The sequence below is a fragment of the Rhagoletis pomonella genome, unplaced genomic scaffold (genome assembly GCF_013731165.1).
Source record: "Rhagoletis pomonella isolate Grant_MI unplaced genomic scaffold, Rhpom_1.0 Rhpom_scaffold_00011, whole genome shotgun sequence".
Classification (NCBI taxonomy): Eukaryota; Metazoa; Arthropoda; class Insecta; order Diptera; family Tephritidae; genus Rhagoletis; species Rhagoletis pomonella.
In genome coordinates this window covers 17,843,901-17,864,772 of record NW_023458565.1, presented here as the reverse complement: position 1 = coordinate 17,864,772, position 20,872 = coordinate 17,843,901, and the positions used below count along the sequence as shown (strand labels likewise).

General features: G+C 35.7%; 1 protein-coding gene across 1 annotated transcript; it reads left to right on the top strand.

The window, feature by feature from the left end:
- On the top strand, positions 1 to 1,870 carry LOC118747040 (membrane-associated tyrosine- and threonine-specific cdc2-inhibitory kinase-like; the record flags this gene model as incomplete). Its single annotated transcript, XM_036481033.1, is given in 5 exon segments — positions 1 to 39; positions 118 to 316; positions 387 to 532; positions 603 to 997; positions 1,060 to 1,870. Coding segments are annotated over 5 exon segments (969 nt in total), but the record flags the coding sequence as incomplete, so codon positions are not given.
- Between the last annotated feature and the right edge of the window lie 19,002 nt (positions 1,871 to 20,872).

The following is a 20,872-nucleotide window of genomic DNA, read 5'->3' as shown; positions in this document are numbered from 1 at the left end:
AAATTGGCCGACTTCGGTTTGGTTATTGATGTAGATAGAGTGAGTATAAAATAAATTTTTATTCATATACTTTTTTAAGTTTATTTTTAATTGAAATTAATTTAATATTATTAATAGGCGAACCGTCAGCAAGCCACTGAAGGTGATTCTCGTTACATGGCGCCCGAAATTTTGCAGGGCAAGTTTTCTAAAGCAGCGGATATTTTTAGTTTGGGTGTAGCTATGCTTGAGTTATCTTGTTACTTGGAGTTACCACACAATGGACCACTTTGGCAACAGCTACGTAGTGGAGTTTTACCACAGGATTTTATGAAATGTATGCAAAACAGTTGAATAATTACAAATGTATAAGGTTTTTAATTCATATTACCGAATCTCACACCCAGCAATATCACCAGAACTGGAAACTCTTATCAGGCAAATGATGTCACCGGATCCTGACTACCGACCCACAGTCGATGATATTTTAAGCAACAAAAAATTAGTTAGCTTAATGGAGCGTAGGAATCGTTGGAAGTTGGTGATTATGATGGTGAATATAAAATTCATATTTATATACCTTATATTTTTCACACAGTAATTTGACAATACATTTCTTGCAGAGGCAAACGATAAGGCGATCACGCAGAGCTGCTTGGTCTAAGCTTTGTAATTTGAAGCAAATAATATTTAATTTTGTCACATCTGTTTTCGCTACTTATATACACCGTGATTCTGTAGGCAATGAACGCAAAAAATTGGGATATCCTATGCCACAAAAAATTAAAGATAAACGCCCGCCGAATATCTCTATGCGTTTGATAGCATCAACTCCTACTGGAGGAAACGCTCGAAATACTCCCATCGAATTCTTGAGTGGAGAGAATTGTTTTAATTTATCGCAACAAAGTACACCTATAACATTTGCGGCGACTAATAAAATAGTAAACTCAACACCTGTAAATCACAATAATCACAGTTTCCGTTCACGAAAAGACCTAACCAAGATCAGTTTTCAGTAAATAATCTGCGACTGTGTAAAAGTAGTTTCAGTAATAATTAATTTATTTTTTCTTACAGAGCGGTAGAGAATGACTGTGGTGGTATTGAAAATCTGAATGACGTACGATCTTCGCCAACAATATTAAGTGGACCGAATAGCTTTCTTAATTTGGAGGATTTAGAACAAAACTCGCTGGGGTTTGTGTCGTTAGATAAATCAAGCCTGCAAGAGTGCCGAAAGAAACTCTTTACTAAAATCGAAGATTGATCAAAATGTTATTAGACTGCGCAACCAGATACATAAAAATCCTCATTGGTCGCAATTGAAAATTTATGCCAATTTAGCAGGCCTTTTGGCATGTCATTTCATCCTCTAGAAGTGTAGCATATAAAATAAATATAGATTTTCAAGATTATTGCATATTGTAATTATAATTGCATACATACTCTACGAAAATATAAAAACGTATGCTCTATTACGTTAGTTGTAAGCTGAATTAGGAAAAAAAACCATACAAGGAGGTTATGAATAATTACTATCTACTATTGCTCAAAAAATATTAATTTGAAATTTATTCGATAGCGTTGTATTTGTGTTTTTTTTATCTTCCGAATTTGATTATTCATTATAAACGTAAATGTGGTTATAGCCTGGTAGGATTGTAATTAAGTTTTTGGCGATACATATGTGATATGTTAAAAAAATGCACTATATACACTCATACTAACATACGTTCATACATATATATACATTTTTTATGTACGTAATGCACAATGCATATTTTGTTAATTTTTATAAAACGTGGATAGTCGGAGAAAAAGAAAATCTGTTAGTTTTTTTGCATTTGCAAAACTTTATTAGCCAAATAAAGTTGTATGAATTTTGAAACAAATCAAAATAAATTATAAATACAAAAATAAAAAAAAAATAAAACAAAAGATTAATATTTTTATTTCTATAGAATAAACAAGCATTCAGCCTCATTGCGAGAGTTATGCCGAATGCAAGTCGTTTTCGAGAGTCGAATCGTATCGAAAATTTCATGTCATTGTCATTGAGTCATTCCGGTACATAGAACCGGCCGTCGCACAGTGCTGTATGAGCGGGCAAAAATCAAAAAAATTGTTGTCACGTATGTCAACGTGTTTGGTATCGTTGGAAAGGAAATTTATCCTAGATTAAGGATCTGGACTTAGTTTTTGTTTTTATCTCATAAGGTTCTCACAAAAACCTCTTAAAGTTGTGTGTTTTTTATATATTTTTTCTTTTATGGAAATGCCTTAATGTCTTAAAAAAAAAAATTGCTAACAAAACCATTTATCATACTTTATCTTAAGACACAATTTTTCTAATTAGAAAATCTGTAAGGAAACCACTCTATAGAGCTTTTTAAAAAATATTGAGTTTCCTGGCTGGAATGGCCTATTTGCTACACCCTAAAATTTGTTGCAGAAAATTTAAAAAATTCGTAAGTTTACAAAGGGATAAAAAAAAAATATGTAAAAGTATGTTTTTTTTTTATTCTTTTATTTGAAAGAAGGGGCATTTTTCTTTGAAATAAAAAAAAAAGTCTGCAGACGCATTGCGCTTTTCGAAGAAAATCGTTTTTTTTAAGGTTATAAAATAAACTTTTGCAAAAAAAAAATTTCACTGATTACAGTTACCACAGTATTTTCCATTACTTAAATGCCAAAACATTCTTTAAAAATAGTAAAGTTTATTACTGTAGACACACGCGGTAGTGTTCTGTGCTGTGTAGTGAAGCGTAAAATAGTGAAAAAACTAATATTAATATGAATTCAATTATAAAAAACTCAATTTTAGCTGATATCTGGATTTCTACTCGTCCATCAGATAGAGTGTCTGCATTATCTGCATTTTTTGAAGACAAATTAATACACGCTAAATGCGACAAAGCACTTTTGAATAAAAAAATAAAACTTTTTAATAGTGAGATGAAAAACAAGTGGAATTATAGTGGCCGCAAAAGAAGCGCTTTTGAAAAAACATATTCTAAATGGTTAAATTGGACATTCCTTTCCCTTCCGGATTCCAATGGAAATAAGGATAAATGTGCTGAACGGGGAAGACCTAAAGAATAATTTTGCGAAGCTTCACGGAGAACAAAAAATCGAAGGGTAGAGCATTTGTTGAAAAACTATTCCATCGAAGAGCTCGATAGAAGGGCTAGTATAGATTACACTTTTTCTGACTAGTATGATTTCAACCCGAAATTCATGAATGAATTCATGTATGAATACACCACAAAATTCATGTATGAATATACCACAATTCATGTATGAATACTCCACAAAATATATAGTCAATGAACTAGTGTGTTTGCTGAGTAGTTTCGAATTTGACTGCATGATGACTTTAATTTTTCAATAAACGGCGTTAGATAAAACAAATAATTTTTGATTCAGTATTTTGCAACAACTCTTGTTCGTGCGAAGTAACTAATAAAAAGGAAAACAAAATTATATTTGTCTTTTGAGTATTTAATGTCGTCTTGAATGAATAAAATTTTTTAAGCGTGTGACATCCACACCAAAAGATATAATCAATTTAAAAAAACATTTTGTAGTCAAAAAGGACCAAAATGAAAGTAGCTGCCATTCCTAGAGGGTTTGCGTAAGAGAGATATAGGGAATCTTATTTGCCATGAATTAAGCCATAGAATGAAGCCTTGAAGTCTTTAATATTATTAGGAAAACGCCCTGTATAAATAATAAAATAACTACTCAGTATTGGAACTACTTCTGAATATCAAATTTTGCAGTTTCAATCTCAGTTTCCATGAAAAATGTAAGAGCTAGGTAAAAAAAAAATTGATTTTTGAAATCTCCGTACTCTAATCCACCAAGAAACGAATTTTTACTCAAATGCGTCCATTATTCTATTTTTGCCCACTTTTTATATGGAGACACAGAACTGTGCGTCGTGGGAAACCGCCACTGTGAGAGAACTAGCCATGGGTAATAGCGCAATTTTTATGGCACTAGCTCAATAATGCCGGCGCCACCTATGGTGTCAGCGCAATAGCGCAGTGTACTGATTTGAACACCGTCATCGTCATACAGTGTCATACAAAATAAAATGGTGTCATGCCTATTACTTTTTTAATTTTAAGCGCTGAGCAACGCTTGTACCGCCAACCGAATTTAGCTGCTAGGAATGTAGTAAATGCCACGATATTCTCATCATTCTTGAGTAAAAGCTTTAAATTTGCCAAGATACATTCTGGCGTTCTCACCACTCAAAAGCAAAGACAAAGAACGAGTAATTTTTCAAAGGATTACGGCGAATTGTGTGTGTCTCGTGTGTTTCTTGGTGTTAATGGCGCTAGCGCTGTTCAAATATTGGTGTTGGCGCGACAATTCCGGATACGGTGTTAACGCAATTGCGCCACGCAGCGCAGTATTACTCATGCCTAGATAGAACTACTCTAGTAGCGTTGGACCTGTCTAAGGCGTCCGACACCGTCAGCCACTCAACGCTACTAGAAGACATATAGGCCTCCTCTCTCCCACAGGGACTCAAACGGTGGTCGGCGAATTATCTGAGTGGTCGACATTCGTCAGTAATCTTTTGGGACAAAACTAGCAAACGGAGAAAAGTTAAACAGGGGGTACCACATGGTGGTGTCCTATCCCCGTTATTGTTTATTATATTTCAAAGCTCCAAAGGGAGTCACTGTCACTATTGTCTCTTATGCTGACGATTCGTCGATTATGACGTCTGAAAATGGAACTGATGGCTTGTGCTCGAAAGTAAACGATTATATCGCCAAGCATTCTCGCTTCTTCACTGCACGGAGCCTAACCCTCTCCCTTACAAAATCCTCAGTAACGCTTTTCACCACTTGGACGATAGAGATCAGCCTGCAACTGGGTATTCACATCGATGACGAACCAATTCCGACGGTGAATAACCCGAAGATCCTCGGAGTAACCTTCGACAATCTGCTATACTTCTCGGCGCATACAGTTGGAATTGTCAACAAAGTACAAAGCCGCAACAAGGTCCTGATGTCGCTAGCCGGCAGCGCCTGTGGCAAAGACAAAGAAACGTTGTTGGCAAAGTACAAGGCAATTGGCCGGCCGGTTCTGAACTATGCAGCGCTGTGTGGTCGTCGTGGACTAGTAGGGCGGAGTGGATGAAGCTGTAGACCTGCCAAAGCACGGCACCTAGAACAGCGGCAGGATGCCTTCTGATGTCGCCGCAACATCACCTGTATGACGAGGCCCACATGCTCCCGATTAAGGAGCATAACACAACGCTCTGCAAGCAATTCCTGGAAGAGTGTCACCGTTGTGGGCACCCGAACAGACATTTGCTTGCGGAAGAACCCTCGCAACGGTACGTCATAAGGCATCTATATGAACTAACGGACGAAGTCCAGAGGTCCATTAAACAACCTCTGGACCCGTCAGCTTACCGACAGGCCTTGAACGGCATTCATAGAGAGGCGGTCTCGAGTTATATAGACTCTTGAACTGTAAATGCCGTTCTGGATACACAACCACCAAACGTTGACGAGACAGAGCGTCGTCTTCCTCAGGAGACTCGGACCACAGTAGACCAACTTCGCTCTGGCTACTGCAGCAGGTTGAACTCATACCTGAGCAGAATTAAGGCTGCACGCATCCTTGGTTTACTGGTAGTAGAGCGTGACGACAACGATTGAGGGACTAACCGCTACAACAACAACAACAATTCCCATGTTGTCGAGTCGACCAATTTAGCCTAATTTACGACATACGCAATGAGGCTGAAGCCGAACCTAAATAAAGACAATTTATGTCGGCATATTTACCGGATAGAATGGAGCGGGCTGTTTAGTTCGCCGAACCTTTTCAGTTGTGGGTGTTATTGTTACAACAACCCTGCCTAAATCAGTAAGTCCCTCAATCTTTGTCGTCAAGCTCAACTAACGGGAGACCCAAGAAGCGTGCAGCTTCTCTAGGGTCTGTCCATAGGGACAGGGGCGTTAGTTGAGTGGGGTTTAATGGGCATGCGAATAGATGTCTCGAGTAGTGGGGTGTCTCTCGGCGCGCCGGGCACTCGTTTGGCACATCTGCAGTCGTCCGTTCCTGGTGCCACACCTTGTAGCAGGGTCGGGCGGCAACTTGTTGAATCGCGATGGCTTGAGGTCAAACCTCGGATCAGTGACCTATTCTTGTTATGCACCGGAAAGCACAACAAGTACTCTATTTATCCCTCGCCCAGGGAATAGTGTCAAGTTCCACAACAGACTTCGGCTGAACTGTAGGAGAAAACCGGCTTTCTGGGTTGAAATGGAATTCTGATACCTGTAACTCTGTTGACCTGAGCCGTACATAACGTGATCTGTCCAGAAGCGCATACAAGAAATGGTGGAAGCTTAGCGTTGATGACTCCCCTTAAGGCTTATGGACAGTTAAAGCAGCTCACCTGATATAACAATTTCCCTGATGAAGCCGCTGTACTCGCAAACGGGCGGTACCATCTACGACAGGCCGATCGCGGAAATGCCCGTATGAGTGATCTGATCGATCTACATAAGTAGGAGAATCGGAAAGAGCACTTGAAGACCGCAACTTCACTGCTCGAGTAAGTAAGCTTTGGTCAATCGTGAGATCTTTATACAACATAATGAGCATGGTGAAAATGATATTCTATGATGGTCCGAAGTAATACGTGAGTTATTTTAGCCGATAATTTGTATGTCATCTTTTGTGGTTAAGGCCAAGAGTCTAGTGATCAGACAAGCTGCCGAAAACTAGTGCGCTTGTTACTTTCACCAACAGCGAAGTTCGGAGGGCTGCCGGGAAGGTAAAAGCCGTCGAAGCCTTGTCCACGACGGAATATGCATGCTGATGCTGAAAAAAAAATTCGGTCCGTTGCACACTGGGGCCGCCCCATATAAGGTGGTGCTCAAAATTCTGAAATCAATTTCTTTCCATCAGACTCGCTTGATCTATACTTGTAAAGTAAATTTTTGACATCTTAACCCATTAATGATCATGTCTTAACCCATTGGTGACCTGTTTTTTGTTTGAAAATGTATTTTTTATTAATATGAATAATTTAACCCATTTATGACTTTGACTTAACTCATTTATGACCATATTTTAACGCATAGGTGGTAAATTTTTTACAGATTCTTATGCAAAGCTAATTTTATTACATGACATGATTTAAATTTTTTAACTGAAAAACAGGTAAGTTTAGGTTACAATAAAATAAAGAAGAACAAGTCTTTTCGTTTCGAAAGTAGCTTTATTAATGATTTCACTATACTTAGAAGTAAGTTAACAGCGATGACAAGATAATGTATTAGAAATTAAAAAAAAAAAATTTAATTATTTTTAGTTTCGTCTTTGTTTCAACTATGAATGTGCTCAATTACGTTTAAATGTTTTAAACGTAATATTGTATTGAAAAGTGTGGCACTTATTTCCCACAGTCAGAATCTGTGTCCCATCCGAGCTCAGTTATACTAATACAATTTGCTTCAGGTTCCACTAACTCCATTGCTTCAGCCAAATAAGATCTCCGGTTTGTTACCACTGGCAACAAGCGCGAGCAAGTAATCAGAGGATCCGATGAGACCAGCAATCTATTAAAAACGTCTTCTAAATTGTCAGCGCGACTCGTTTTCCTGCTATAGTTCTCCCTGAAGTTTTTAAAGTCCTTTTTAGAACATTCTAAGGCTTCTTCACTTAACTGCCCAATGGGAAGCAAAGCTTCCTTAACTATTTTCCCACCGTGAATCAAAATCTTATGCAGTGTGGTTGACATGGGATACCACGGGTACAATTTTGTGTACATATGTGCTGTCTCTAAACAAAAAGCATTAAATTTGTCCACGCTAATTTCAAATCCAGAACTAATAGTTTGTAATAGTACATACAGTCTTTTTATTAAATTTTTGTCCACACCAATTATTACCGAACTTTTCTCATAGTTTTGAAAGAAAATTCGGGCCACATTGCCATTGTTAGTCTTACCAAAGCCGGGTTTGGGCTTGTCAACAATTAAGGACATTTTATTATAAAAATCAGATTGAATTCTTTGCTTATTTGCTTCAACTATGTGTTTGTTTTCCTTATTTACTCTCCACGACTTTACTGGGAGTTTGTAACCAATGTGCAACAAGCACTCAAAAAGCCTTATCCATGAATGTAAGACAGATAAGCCAAAAGAAAGGTATTCATCGTTGATAGGTCTTGATATTACATTATTGATATCGTTGAATTCCGTGCTTCTGGCTCCGCATAAATAGCATACTAATGCTGATTTGATATCGGAGAGAGAATTAAAAATTTTACCGTCTACCATTGTGAACATTAGTTTGTGGTCAATAGTGTAAATATATTCATTAAGAACAACACTGCTTGGTTGGAAACTATTAATTTGAAAATCAATATAATTTGTTTCATGCTTTACTAGTTCTTCTGATTCTTTTTTGTACTGCAGCTTAATAGGCCTACAAAACTTCGTGGAAGAAGGTCGAGGGTTTTGCCATACAACACTTTGGTTATTATTATCAACTAAACGCAATGGAACTATAGATGTTAAAAATATGTATTTGTCATCAGCTTTGTCATCCAAAAATTTTTGCATATACTGTGTGTGACCACTGCTACCGTCGAAACCCCATTTCGAATATAAAACTAAAGCAGATGTCGAAATATTATTTAACACATCTTGCTGAACTTCAAGTAAACGTGAGGAGGTGTGCTCTAACAAATCTTGTAAAGGTACGTCAGCTTCTCTTTCAGAAACTTTTACATTTAGTGGGTAACATTTTTTCTTTTCTTTTTGGATGCTTTTGTATGAAGGAAACACTTCCGTAGCATATCTTCTAATATTATTGTATTGCTTTCTGGAGAGCTGTGACTCAATAATTAAGGACAAAGCATCAAATGCAGTTAATTTTTTTTACACAAACGTTATTGTTTTCCTCATCCGAAACGTTGGAATCAGCTATTTTTTTTATTATATCTGCCGGCCCTGGCTTTCCAGAAGCCCTCAGATTCATTTGGGCAGCATACGCGAGTTCATGTGATGAATACTTTGATCGCAACTAAAAAGTTCATATTATACGTATAGGCATATTTATAACGCACAAAAATGTACTTTATACATACCTCTGACGTCTTCCTTCGTTTAGATTGATGGCTACTCTCAGCAAAATTCGTTTTTGGTCTACCAACATTTAAAGTAGTTCTAAGTGTATCGAACGCGTAGTCGCAATTTAACCAAATATCTTCTTGTATGGTAAATCTTTCCATATGCCTGTTACATGATTCCCACTTTTTGGTAAATTGTATTTTAAAATTTTTTAGAGCAAGGTTCAACTTTTGTTTATCTGCAAATGTGTTCGTGAATAAAAACTCAAGTAAATCTTCAAATTTACCAGAAAGCTTGGTTTTATTGTTTGGAAAAATAACATGACACATATCTCGTCTCTTTAAAGTAATTTTTTCCTCGGAGCCTTATTCGCCGGAAAATATTGTACAAAAAGTGTTGCAAATAACCGGAGAAGGTTACTAATATTGGATTCTTAGTGTACTTACCAACTTCATTTTTTATTGCTGAACGACGGTTTTGAATTATTTGCTTCCATCGCTTGATGTGCCTAATGTTAAATAAAACTTAGAACTAAATACGAAATATTCACTAAAAATATTTATATTTTTCAGCTAAAAAATATCAATTAACGCATTTTTAAATCACAATACGTTACTTTTATCCATTGCTTTTTTAAATAGGCATGTGCGTAGCAGGTATCTAAGTTTAAAACAAAGTTTTACGCGTGTGTACTGTCACTATTTGAGGTATTATAAAAGGTTGCATAGTTCAAAAATTATAAAAATAAGTGGTTTACTGAACAACTAACTAACTTTTATTCACTGAGCAACCTTAAAATAATAAACAATTTAAGTTCGAAATGAAACAGAATCAAACTTAACCAGTAGTGTATGTTTTTGTGTTTAATTAAAATCAAAGTGAAATTTTTAAAACCAATTTATTTAAAAATGCGCAAAGTGCTTTTGGTTTTGAACTCGGATTCTTAATAAGCAAGAAGCATACTTTATTGCAGTAGTGTCAAATTTAAAAGCGCTTTGCGCATTTATAAAATAAAATGATTTTGAAAATTACACTTGCAAAAAATAGAGGTAAGTTTAGTTTTTTTTTAAACATATTTTTTTTAAAACATATAATTCCAAAAAGAATATCCCCAAAAAATAAGGAAGCTTCATTTTAAGTAACGGTAAAAGCAAAATAACGAAATATAATACCGCTTTCTTACAATAACAATTAGAATTGCATGTTCGACTTTCTCAGTTTTGAAAAAAATAAATATTGTTCAGATTTGTGAAGTTTGGCTGAAAAATCACCCCTCAATGTAGAATTTTATGGGGAATATAACTGCGTTTTTATTTTCCCAAAAAACACATTTTTTAAAAATTGAATTTTGAGCACGCTTGGCCCCAGTGTGCGTTGGGAGTACACAACCTCACCGAGGTTCTCAACAAGCTACATGTAAGTTTTTGTTTTTGTTCTACTGTTCTACTGATTCTCCGTTGGATTTCAAGGCTGACATTATTATTGGTGTTAATGCTGGTTCCCAAATAAACGAGTGAGGAGATAATTTGTTTTGTCCTCATTCACCACCAGACCCACGCGCTTTGCTTATCTATCCAATTCCGAGAAACCAGAATAGACGTAGCCCTTGTTTTTACCGATAATGTCGATGTCGTCGGCATACGCCAGCAATTGTACGCTTTTGTAAAGAATTGTGCTCGAACGGTTCAGTTCTGTGGCTCATATTATCTTCTCCATAAACAGATTTAAGAAACCTGTCTGAAATCTCGTTTGGTTTCAAACAGCTCGCAGAGGTCCTTTCCAATTCTGATGAAGCTGTGGCTTTGCTCAACGTCCTTTTACACAGCCGTATTCGATTCGCGCGGATACCAAATTCAGACATCACGGCATACATACACCGCCCCCTTCCATGTTGCCGAAAGCGGCTTTGAAATGAACTAATAGATGGTGTGTGTCGATCCTATTCTCGCGAGTGTTCTTCAATATTTGGCGTACTGTGAATACCTGTTCTGTTGTGGATTTGCCAGGTCTAAATCCACACTGATAAGGGTCAATCAGTTCGTTAACGGTCGGCTTCAATCTTTCGTGGTTTGGGTAGAGTACACTTAAATTCACTTAAAGTCACTTGTTGGGCATGCGTTCATCTGCCCATATTTTGCATAAGAGCTGATGCATACAACTTATAAACTCCTCGCCACTGTACTTGAAAAGCTCAGATAGCAAGCCGCCAGCTCCAGCAGCTCTGTTGTTTGCCACGTAATTGCTATTCGTACCTCGTCAGAGTCAGGCGGTGGGACATTGACTCCATCGTCATCGACTGGACCATGGATTCATCTTCTCCACTAATTTCAGTATTGTTGCCATTCAATTACGTTCTGGATATCAATCACTAGGACACCATAGTTGTTCTTACAGGAGTTCGCCCTGGTCTTGAAACCTTCCTAACTCTGTGATACAATTTTCGGACGTTTTTCCAGTCAGCTAGCATTCAAGCTCTTCGCACTCACTTATTCGGCCTCTCTCTTATTGCGGCAAATACGTCTCGCTGCCCTCTTCAATTCCCTATAACGGTTCCATGGTCCCAGTCAATGTTTGGCGCTCGGAGTGTACGTACGTATAAAACATCATTGATTTGGTTACATGTTTTTCGATACAGAGACAGCCACGTAGCTTGAGTGATGTTCTTATAATGGAACCTAGTATTGTATGCTACCATGCGTCGAGCCCGAGCATGGAGGCTGAATTTTCCGACGGTAGGACTACCAAGGATCTCTTTCTAGAAGGTAAATTCGCCAAGCATGATTTTCGTATCATAAGTCTTTGGTCGCCTGGCGAATTCGTGCTCCTTTCATTGGCGGCTATAGTAGACATGGCAAGGTCCCATGTTCCATCTCATTTCTTAGATGACGGTGATATTGCAATAGTTTATCATGTAACGCTGCAATAGTCCCCAACGCATTAATGGCAAGAGAAAACTCCAATTGTATGTATGCTTGAGCTCTGTGGAATTCCCCACTAATCGTTGGAGCTTCATCATATCACAAAATAGCTCAAATGATTTCTATTTAAAATTTTAATTAATGTCAGCTGATGCATACTGAATTGCAATTTCGTCCCCTACACTTTTCTACTTCCTTCCACAAGTAGTAAATTAGTTTGAACTATGTATGTACACATCATCTAAGTATACGAAACGAATGCGCTAAAAACGACCAGAGCACCAGCCCAAAGCATGTGGGCTTTTCCAACTCAAAACATGCAGTGTTATGCAATTTATTCCCAGCAATTTAATTACACCATAATCGATACCTGCATTTAAAAAGGCAAGCAGTCAATAATAAAAGCCCTAAACGTCAACGCTTGTACATTCACCCAAACATACATATGTACGAATAAGCTCCAAAATAACACTAAATGTCGGTTTATAATATAACATATACTACGTATATATTAAATGACTCATTTGCTGGCTAAAAATTCACTTTCACTAACACAGAGGTGCTTCACCCCAGGCCAATACCCACTGATGGTGGTGCCTGCCTATCTACCTTCTATAATGACAGTGCCAGCCACAGCAGGGACCCAAGGCAATTGGCGCGTTAACATACAAACGGATATGTAGATATATATGTATGTATGTAAATACATATCTATGTACCTATTAAATGTATGTATGCAAGTCAGCCCATTTACCATTTTTTAAAGACATAAAATGTTTTTTTTTTTTTCGGTTTTTTGGTATGACAAATGCGGTAGCTGCAAGAAACACAGTCGCGTGAGAAGTGAAGTGGAGTGGAGTAGGACAATAATGATGTACGAGTATTAGCAATGCCTGCATATAATCATTCTTGTAGCGATAGACAGCAAACCCTTATTTACAATTAAAGATAAATTTGTCCACATAAATACATACATACATACAGGCCTACGATCGTTGCTCGTAAATTTATGTAAATGTTCAGTAATTGTTTTCGCAATTGTTGCTAATGCATTTTGCCAAAATGAGTGCACACAGCTTGAACACGTATTGTGTGCGTGAATTATGTCAATTGGTTTTGAGTTTGTTTACCGCCGTAATGGCGGTGGCGCACAGTGGAAAATTTTGGTGGTGCGTAATTAGTTAATAATTGCCGTAAAAATTAAAGGTACCTTAATAAAATTTAGGGAAGGAGTTAATGCATAGATGATTAAGAATGAATAGTGTAGAAAATGGGTAAACTCGGAAAAGAACTACGCCTCCTTCCTATATAACAGTAATATTCAGAAATATGAAAACCAAAATATTTGAATAACTAAATACATTGCAAACCAAAATTTCCAAAATCTTTAAGATTCAATTTTAAAAGGATTTCTTATGAACCCAAACATATGCATACATACAGTGAGTGTCAGCCAAAATCGTACAATAAATATTTTCCCATATTTTGAAAATTCTTAGTTTTATTTAAATTTCATTAATTTTTAACAAAAATAAAGTTCCTGCTACAACACAACCCCTAAAACTCAGAGTTTCTAACTTTGTAATAATTAAAAAATCGTAAAATTTCCATAAAAATTTCACACTTTTTAGATTTTTTTTTTTGGGTACGTAGTCTATTCAATTTTATTATAATCAAGCACAGGTTTAAAGTCGCTACCGTTGATTTTTTGGCAATTTTTTTGTAGAGGGTGTTGCGCATTTTCCTCCATATAAAAATAGATTTCGTTCATGGGAGTAAAAAGTGTGAAATTTTTATGAAAATTTGGTGATTTTTTTTTAATTGTTACAAAGTTAGAAAGTTTGAGTTTTGTGGATTTTATTGTAGTTGTAGTATATATGAAATATATTTTTAACGGTCTAAAAAAATGGAAAAGGTTATCAATTCGCCGGAGTATTTTTTTTATGTATGTTACCGCATAAATTTGGACCACGTTAACCGATTTCTATAATGTTCAAAGGAGGTCCCATACTAATTTATCTCCGATCATTGGATCATGAATTCATTCACGGTACTCTTAAATGTGTCAATGAGAATTGAAAACGGTTTTGTTTTTTGCTTAAAAATTACTTGTTATTCAAAATTAATAGAACTGAAATAAAACAAAATATAGAAAAATATTTACTATACGATTTTTACTGACACTCACAGTAGAATTTAATGATTTTTTTTCTTCTAAAGGCAGTGCCATACGAATGGGTATTTTCACAAAATTTGGTGCAAATCGTATCCATATCATGTGAATGCACAAATATTTTTCTTTATCCCAATCACGAAAAACAATTTGCTCAAAATTTTCAATAAAGATTCCTTATATTGTACCAATCGTGTGACTACAAAAAAATTGTAGTCTCAATTTTTTTATTTCGTACCAATAGCCCAATAAAAAAAAAATGACAAATCTTTAAAAGTAGAAACTTTTACTTGCTGAAAAATTTCGATGTAGCGGAACAAAATCCTTTTGGAATTTGATTTTCATGAATGGATAGATACTAACGTGTGGGTATAGTTTGGTTAAGGGTCGAATATGACTATTTCGCTGAGTTAGAAATACTTTGGCCATCCTTGTTTTCAAAATGGCGGCGATCTCACAACTCCCAGGTCGCGTAAATCAAATTGTACAGTGTTAATTTTTTAAGTCGATTCGCATCTTGAAAATCTTCGGCAGTTTGAATTTATTCCATTCATTTCCCACTGTGCAGAGGCCTCCGGATATATGTACTATGTACTACCATGTGTTATGTATATCTGCGCTCATTTGCTTAAAGTTGAAATTTTAATTTCCGTTGACACTTTTAATTACAAAAACTTACTTGCATACCTGCGTCACAAAGACAATTAAAATGCATGGCGTAAAATATTTTTGAAAATATTCAAGAAAAAAGGTATGGATTTTTTGTAATACAAATACCCAGTTAGTAATTACGAATTCGTTCATACCCGCTGTGACTCAGTGACTTTCGATTTTAGTTCGATATTGCATAAGTTAGAAATTTGGTTTGTGGCTCATCGGGTGGGTGACGGTTAGAAGTACATATTTGGTTTACGCATAAAAAGTGGAGCAAAGCTGCTGAATATTCAATTTTTGACACAGAAATTGTATGTTTTGGAAACACCTTCGTGCTAAAATTGATTTGTGGAAATGACAACAATTTAGCCTTCCGTTGTCCTTATCAGAGTTATGGAGAGGAGGGAGAGGAGTTGGGAATAATAGAAAAAAAAACGTAGATAGCATTGACGATGATAGGTACTTACTTCCTAGTCGCAAAATATGCTTGATGTGCTATTCATAGATGGAGTGCCGGTTACTGCGGAAATTTTCCGCTTTTCTAGTTTTTTTAGGGTCTTCGTATTGTCTCTTCGCATTCACCTTCGTATTCGTTTTAGTCTCTGTCTCTATTTCTCTTCGGATCGCATGCGCATTCGCCTTCGTATTCGTCGTCGTATACTTTTTCGTATTTTTCTTTCACATTGTCTTTGTATTCATTTCCGTATTCGTATTTGTCTTCGGATTTGTCCTCGTATTCAAATTCATCTTGATGTACGTGTTCGTATTTGTCTTCGTGTTCGTGTTCGTAATTATCTTCGTTTTAGTATTTGAACTCGAATCCGAATTCATCTTCCTAATTGTCTTCGGATGATCTACGTAGTCGTATTCTACTTCGTCTTCGTATTCCACTTCGCATTTGTATTGGTCTTCGTATGTTCTTCGTATATGTCTCCCTACTCGTCCTAGCATTCTTGTTCGTATTCGTGTTCGTCTTCATCTTAGTCACCGATTTGGTCTTCGAGTTCATTTTCAGTTGCTCTTCGTATTCGTTTTCGCATTCGCATATGTCTTCGTATTGGTATTTGTTTTCGTGTTCAAAAATAAATCAAAAAAACGAAGCAAAAGAGGATGCGAAAATAATATACCGCTCCAACAACAACTACACAAAAATACGTAAATTTTTCCAGGACGACTGTAGCCGCCATTTTCTACCAATTTACAGGAAACTGTTCAGTGAAATAAGTTTTAGTGCTGTTCAAGACCCTCAAAACTCGCATGACGCCTTCGGTTTTCTATGCCTTTACATTAATAAAAAATACTACCTCTCAGTTCTGTGTCTTATTTAAAAAAAATTAACATCCTTTATTGTGATAGAAGGCTTCACGATTCTTATATGTTCGGCCTCTCCTAGAATCGCTATTCCTGCGTTATACAAAAGACTTAAGTAGCGAGCCTTGATGGCATTGGTAACGAAGAAGACGAAGAATTTTTAAACTAGTGATGCGCAAAATTGTATTCCGAAATAACCGCCAAAAGTACCGATATGGTTTTGAAACCCCGAAAAGTCCCGCAAAATCCCACAAGATAAAAAAAAATATATATATTAGGTATTCCTCGTCAACTGAAGCCTCCTTCCTTCCAGAATTAGTTCAGTTAAAAAAATCGGTTATATGCTTGAAAAATTGCTAAAAAATTTTTTTGAAATCCAATACGGCGATCCAATATGACAGACAAAGTTTTGAAATATTTTTTGAATTTGCTCGAAACTTATTGCTAGGTGGTTTTCGGGGTTGCTGATTATGAATCTTATCGTGAACTTTTAAGATTCCAAATGTTGAAAACAAAATTGAATTCGCCGCGTTGCATGATCATATCAGTTGCGTTCCAGATGCTTCACGATATTCACGAAATTCACGATTTGCAGGAACAGCTGTTTTCCCCATTAATAAACCTTATGGGAGGTGGTCACCTGGAACGACTTCCTGTAAAAACCTGCAAATCGTGAAGCATCTGGAACGCAACTATTGCTAACCAGCAACCCCAAAAACCTCCGAGCAGTAAAATTCGAGTGATTTAAATTATATATTGCGAAACTTTGTCCGCCATATTGGATTGAAAAAATCTCGACTCATCATTAAAAATTAAAATTTTTGTTACAGAATTTTAAAAAATGTAACCGACTGAATGGCTTAGAGATTTTTCTAGTGACGTTTTTTTCACCTTGCCCCTCTTTTCGGAGATTTTTTGAAAGAATTGAGCGGTAGAACTGTTTCCTCTTATATTGGGAACATTTTTTCAACTAAACAGATACACTCTTCTGTAGTAATAAATTTTCAAAGATCCTTGGACTTTTTGTCTTTAATTCCTCGACCAACATTTGGTGATAATTCCTCAGTCTTTCTTTAATTATAGCTCATAGAGATTCAATGGGATTGGTAACTAGGCTGAAGTACAGCCTCTTGATATTTTTGACATAGCCAAACGCTGAAAACTTTGCGAAATATTCATTTACCATAATTAGAGAGGGCACGCACTTAACTTTAAATAAAAGCTGTTTACGTTTGTTATTTCCTTTTTTTTAATAAGAAACTATTTATGTACATATATTCGCATACTTTCAAAAAAACAAAAGCACCAAACTACAATAATAATCTACATTTCACAAAATTAATAGCAGCAATGGAAATATAAAAAATCATTAACTGTTTGGTGAATATTCGTACAAAACATATACACACATACATACATACACGCACAATGCTTCTTCGAATTTTTTCACTTTCATTTCGGCCAAGTTTTTGTTCGTTTATGCAAATTGATTTGTGCTATACAATATGTGTTTGCGTTAATAAACATACACACACACACACACACGCAGATAAATGTATGCCTACATAAATACATATGAATTAGTGCATATGCGTTTGTATGCGCGAATGAATTTAGTGGTTGGTTAAGATGAAAGGCCAAAATCAAAAGCCAAATCTGGCAGTCAGTTGGCCATTTGGTGTGTAAAATGAAATAAAAATGTGATTGAGGCAGTCGTCAGTGACGGCTATTCAACATATAAATACCTACAACGGTACTGTATATCAGGGTGTTTATTTATTTGTGAATACTTATATGCATATATACACATTAGGCATACATATGACTTTTTGAAGTAAAACTTCTTTGCGTTTGGTTGTGAGTAAATACAAACATCGACGTAACGAAAAAGCGAGAAAAGTAGGTAGGTAGGATGGCGGAGGTGGTTGGTGACGATTAAGACCGGTTCTTCGATATTTAAAAGGGAGATGTTAAATTATAGATGTGTAATAAGGTTTTATTTTTTCGAGAAGAGTGTCCACCTGTTACAACATTATATTCAATGTGGCTATCAATTGAAATGTTTTTGAAAAAGCTTTATTACATACTTATTACCTAGATGTTTAAAAAAATCAAATTCTTTTTAAATTAGGGGAAATAGGTAATTGAGAATTTAAAAAGTTTTAAGTTTGAAAATATTTTGAAAAGGATTGCCACCTGTTTAAAAAGTCAAATTCAATTAAATTTTGCACAATTTAGATACATGAAATATTAATATATGGGCGCCAAACGAAAGAGTGGTAAGTAGTCTTTAGTTTGAACATTTAGAATATATTCGAGGTATTTAAACAGCTTTGCCACCTATCTGAAAAGTTGAATAAAAATTATTTAATAAGATAAATGAAATTCTAAAGGATGGGTATCAATGGAAATGGGCTTGGAAAGGTTTTATTTCTCAACGATATTTAGAAGAGTTGCCACATATTTGAAAAGTTCAACTTAATTCATCAACTAATTGGAATTCGTAACCCAATGTCAGACGAAAGAGATTTAAGAAGATTTAAGTATAAAAATATGTTTGAAAGGGTTGCCACCTGGTTGAAAACTCGAATTTAGTTAACTGATACACAAGATATGTACAGAATAATAATAATAATAGATTGGCGCTTACACATATGTTAGTGTTTGGCCGAGCTTCTCCTCCGATTTGTGGCGTGCGCCTTGATGTTGTCACACAAAGCGGAGGGACCTACAGTTTTACGCCGACTCCGAACGGCGATTATATTTTTATGAGAAGCTGTTTTTCATGGGAGAAATACACTCGGAGGTTTGCCATTGCCTGCCGAGGGACGACCGCTGTTAAGAAAAAACCTTTTTTCTATATTTTTGCGATGTTGCTTTGACCAGGGTTTGAACCCAGGCATTGTGGAGTGGAAGCGCGCACTGCTTACCACTACACCACAGCGGCCGACAATGTACAGAATACATATATTTAAATAATAGTGTCAAACGAAGGAGTTTTATGCAAGCTTTAATTAGAAAAAAAGTTTTATTAGGGTTGCCACCTATTCGAAAAGTCATAACTATGTACATATGTATATTTATATATAATACATAAAAGACACATTTTATAAAGATCATCAGATATGCACCGTTCTTTCGAATTTCAAAAATCAGATGTCAAATTGAAGAGCTTGAGCTCGCTTGATCGCAGTTATAATTCGGTTGACATGAAATTTTTCAAATACGTACACACATACATATGTACATAGGTATGTGTTTTTGGAGTACACATTTTTTTTCTTTCTCGGAGTTCTCTACAGGAACTTTTTGTACCAAAATTTGGCAAACACTTTTTTTGTTGTTTTTTCATCATTCCTCTTTCTCTCTTCGAAGGTATATTTAATTAAAAAAGTCATATGCCTAATATCTGTACATACATAAATTTATATACATATGTATATATTTGCAAATCTGCTGAATGAATTGAATTGAATAGATACATTAAAAAGGTATGCAAAATTCATTTCTATTGATGTTACTTCTTTCTGAAACTTATCGTTAAAAATACATTGGTACATTCTTGCATGCGAGTATGTACGCGGGTATAATTTGAAGAAAAAATATACAAATTTTTATAAATTAGCTTATATACTTATGTATAAAATATACATATGCAGCTTAAATATCTACATATTTACACACGTACAAAAATATAGGTAGCCCTTTTATGTATATGATGATATTCAGTCATCGTTGCATATTCAAAAAAAGAAAAAGAAATGATGATCATATTTCAAGATTTCGAAATTTGCAACAAAAAAAAAAAAAATAGCTTCAACAAGCCGCTTTCTATCACCCCACAGTTGTTAAGTTTGATTCGAAACAACTATTTGGTCATTTTCTGTGTCTGCGTCTGCTTCTGTGCCTGTGTCATGCTGTCATTTTGATTGGCTTAACTTTAACGTTAGTTATGTAATTTTCGGTATCATCTGTGTGTGATTAATGCGTGCTCGCATCGCTACTCATAAAAAAAAAAACAGTAATTAATTTGCACAAGTTTTTGGTATTCTTATTACGAATTTTACGCGAAAAGACCGTTGCGGTCTTGTCACAAAGTCTTTATTTATTGTTTTTGTGTTTTGTCTTATGTCATATCTTCGATTACATAAACTGACTGTTACATTGTAAATCGCATTTTCTCTCCATCTCTTTTAATAACGGTTTCACATTTTCATTGAAAATTAATGCAGGGGAACGCATATCGCCTTTGTTTTTGTAAATATATTTCTTTTAATTAAATTTCACCTTTCACACTTGTTTATTTTACAACGTTTGTTGTTTTTTTTTTTTGTTGAGATTTTATCAATGAACTTAGTTGAGTTTTGGTGATTAGCAAGTTACGCGCATACGTACACACATACGCGCATATATTTATGCTATAGTAGTGTTTGCTCTGGCCTTAATTATATCCATATATGATTTTAAGGCGAGCGCATTCGAATGCAATAGCTCATTAAGATTTTTTAATCTGATGTTCAAAAAAGCCAAACAGTTACTGAAAAGAGTGTAATATTTTCATTTTGTAAAACTGGGACTGCTGGATTTATTAAGATCTTTCTCGAAAATATAATTCTTTTTTCGGAGCTGAGCATGGGTCAATAACTAAGTATTTCACCAGAGTTACCAGAGGCATCCCCAAAGGTGGTGTTCTATTCTCACCTCAACCCCCCC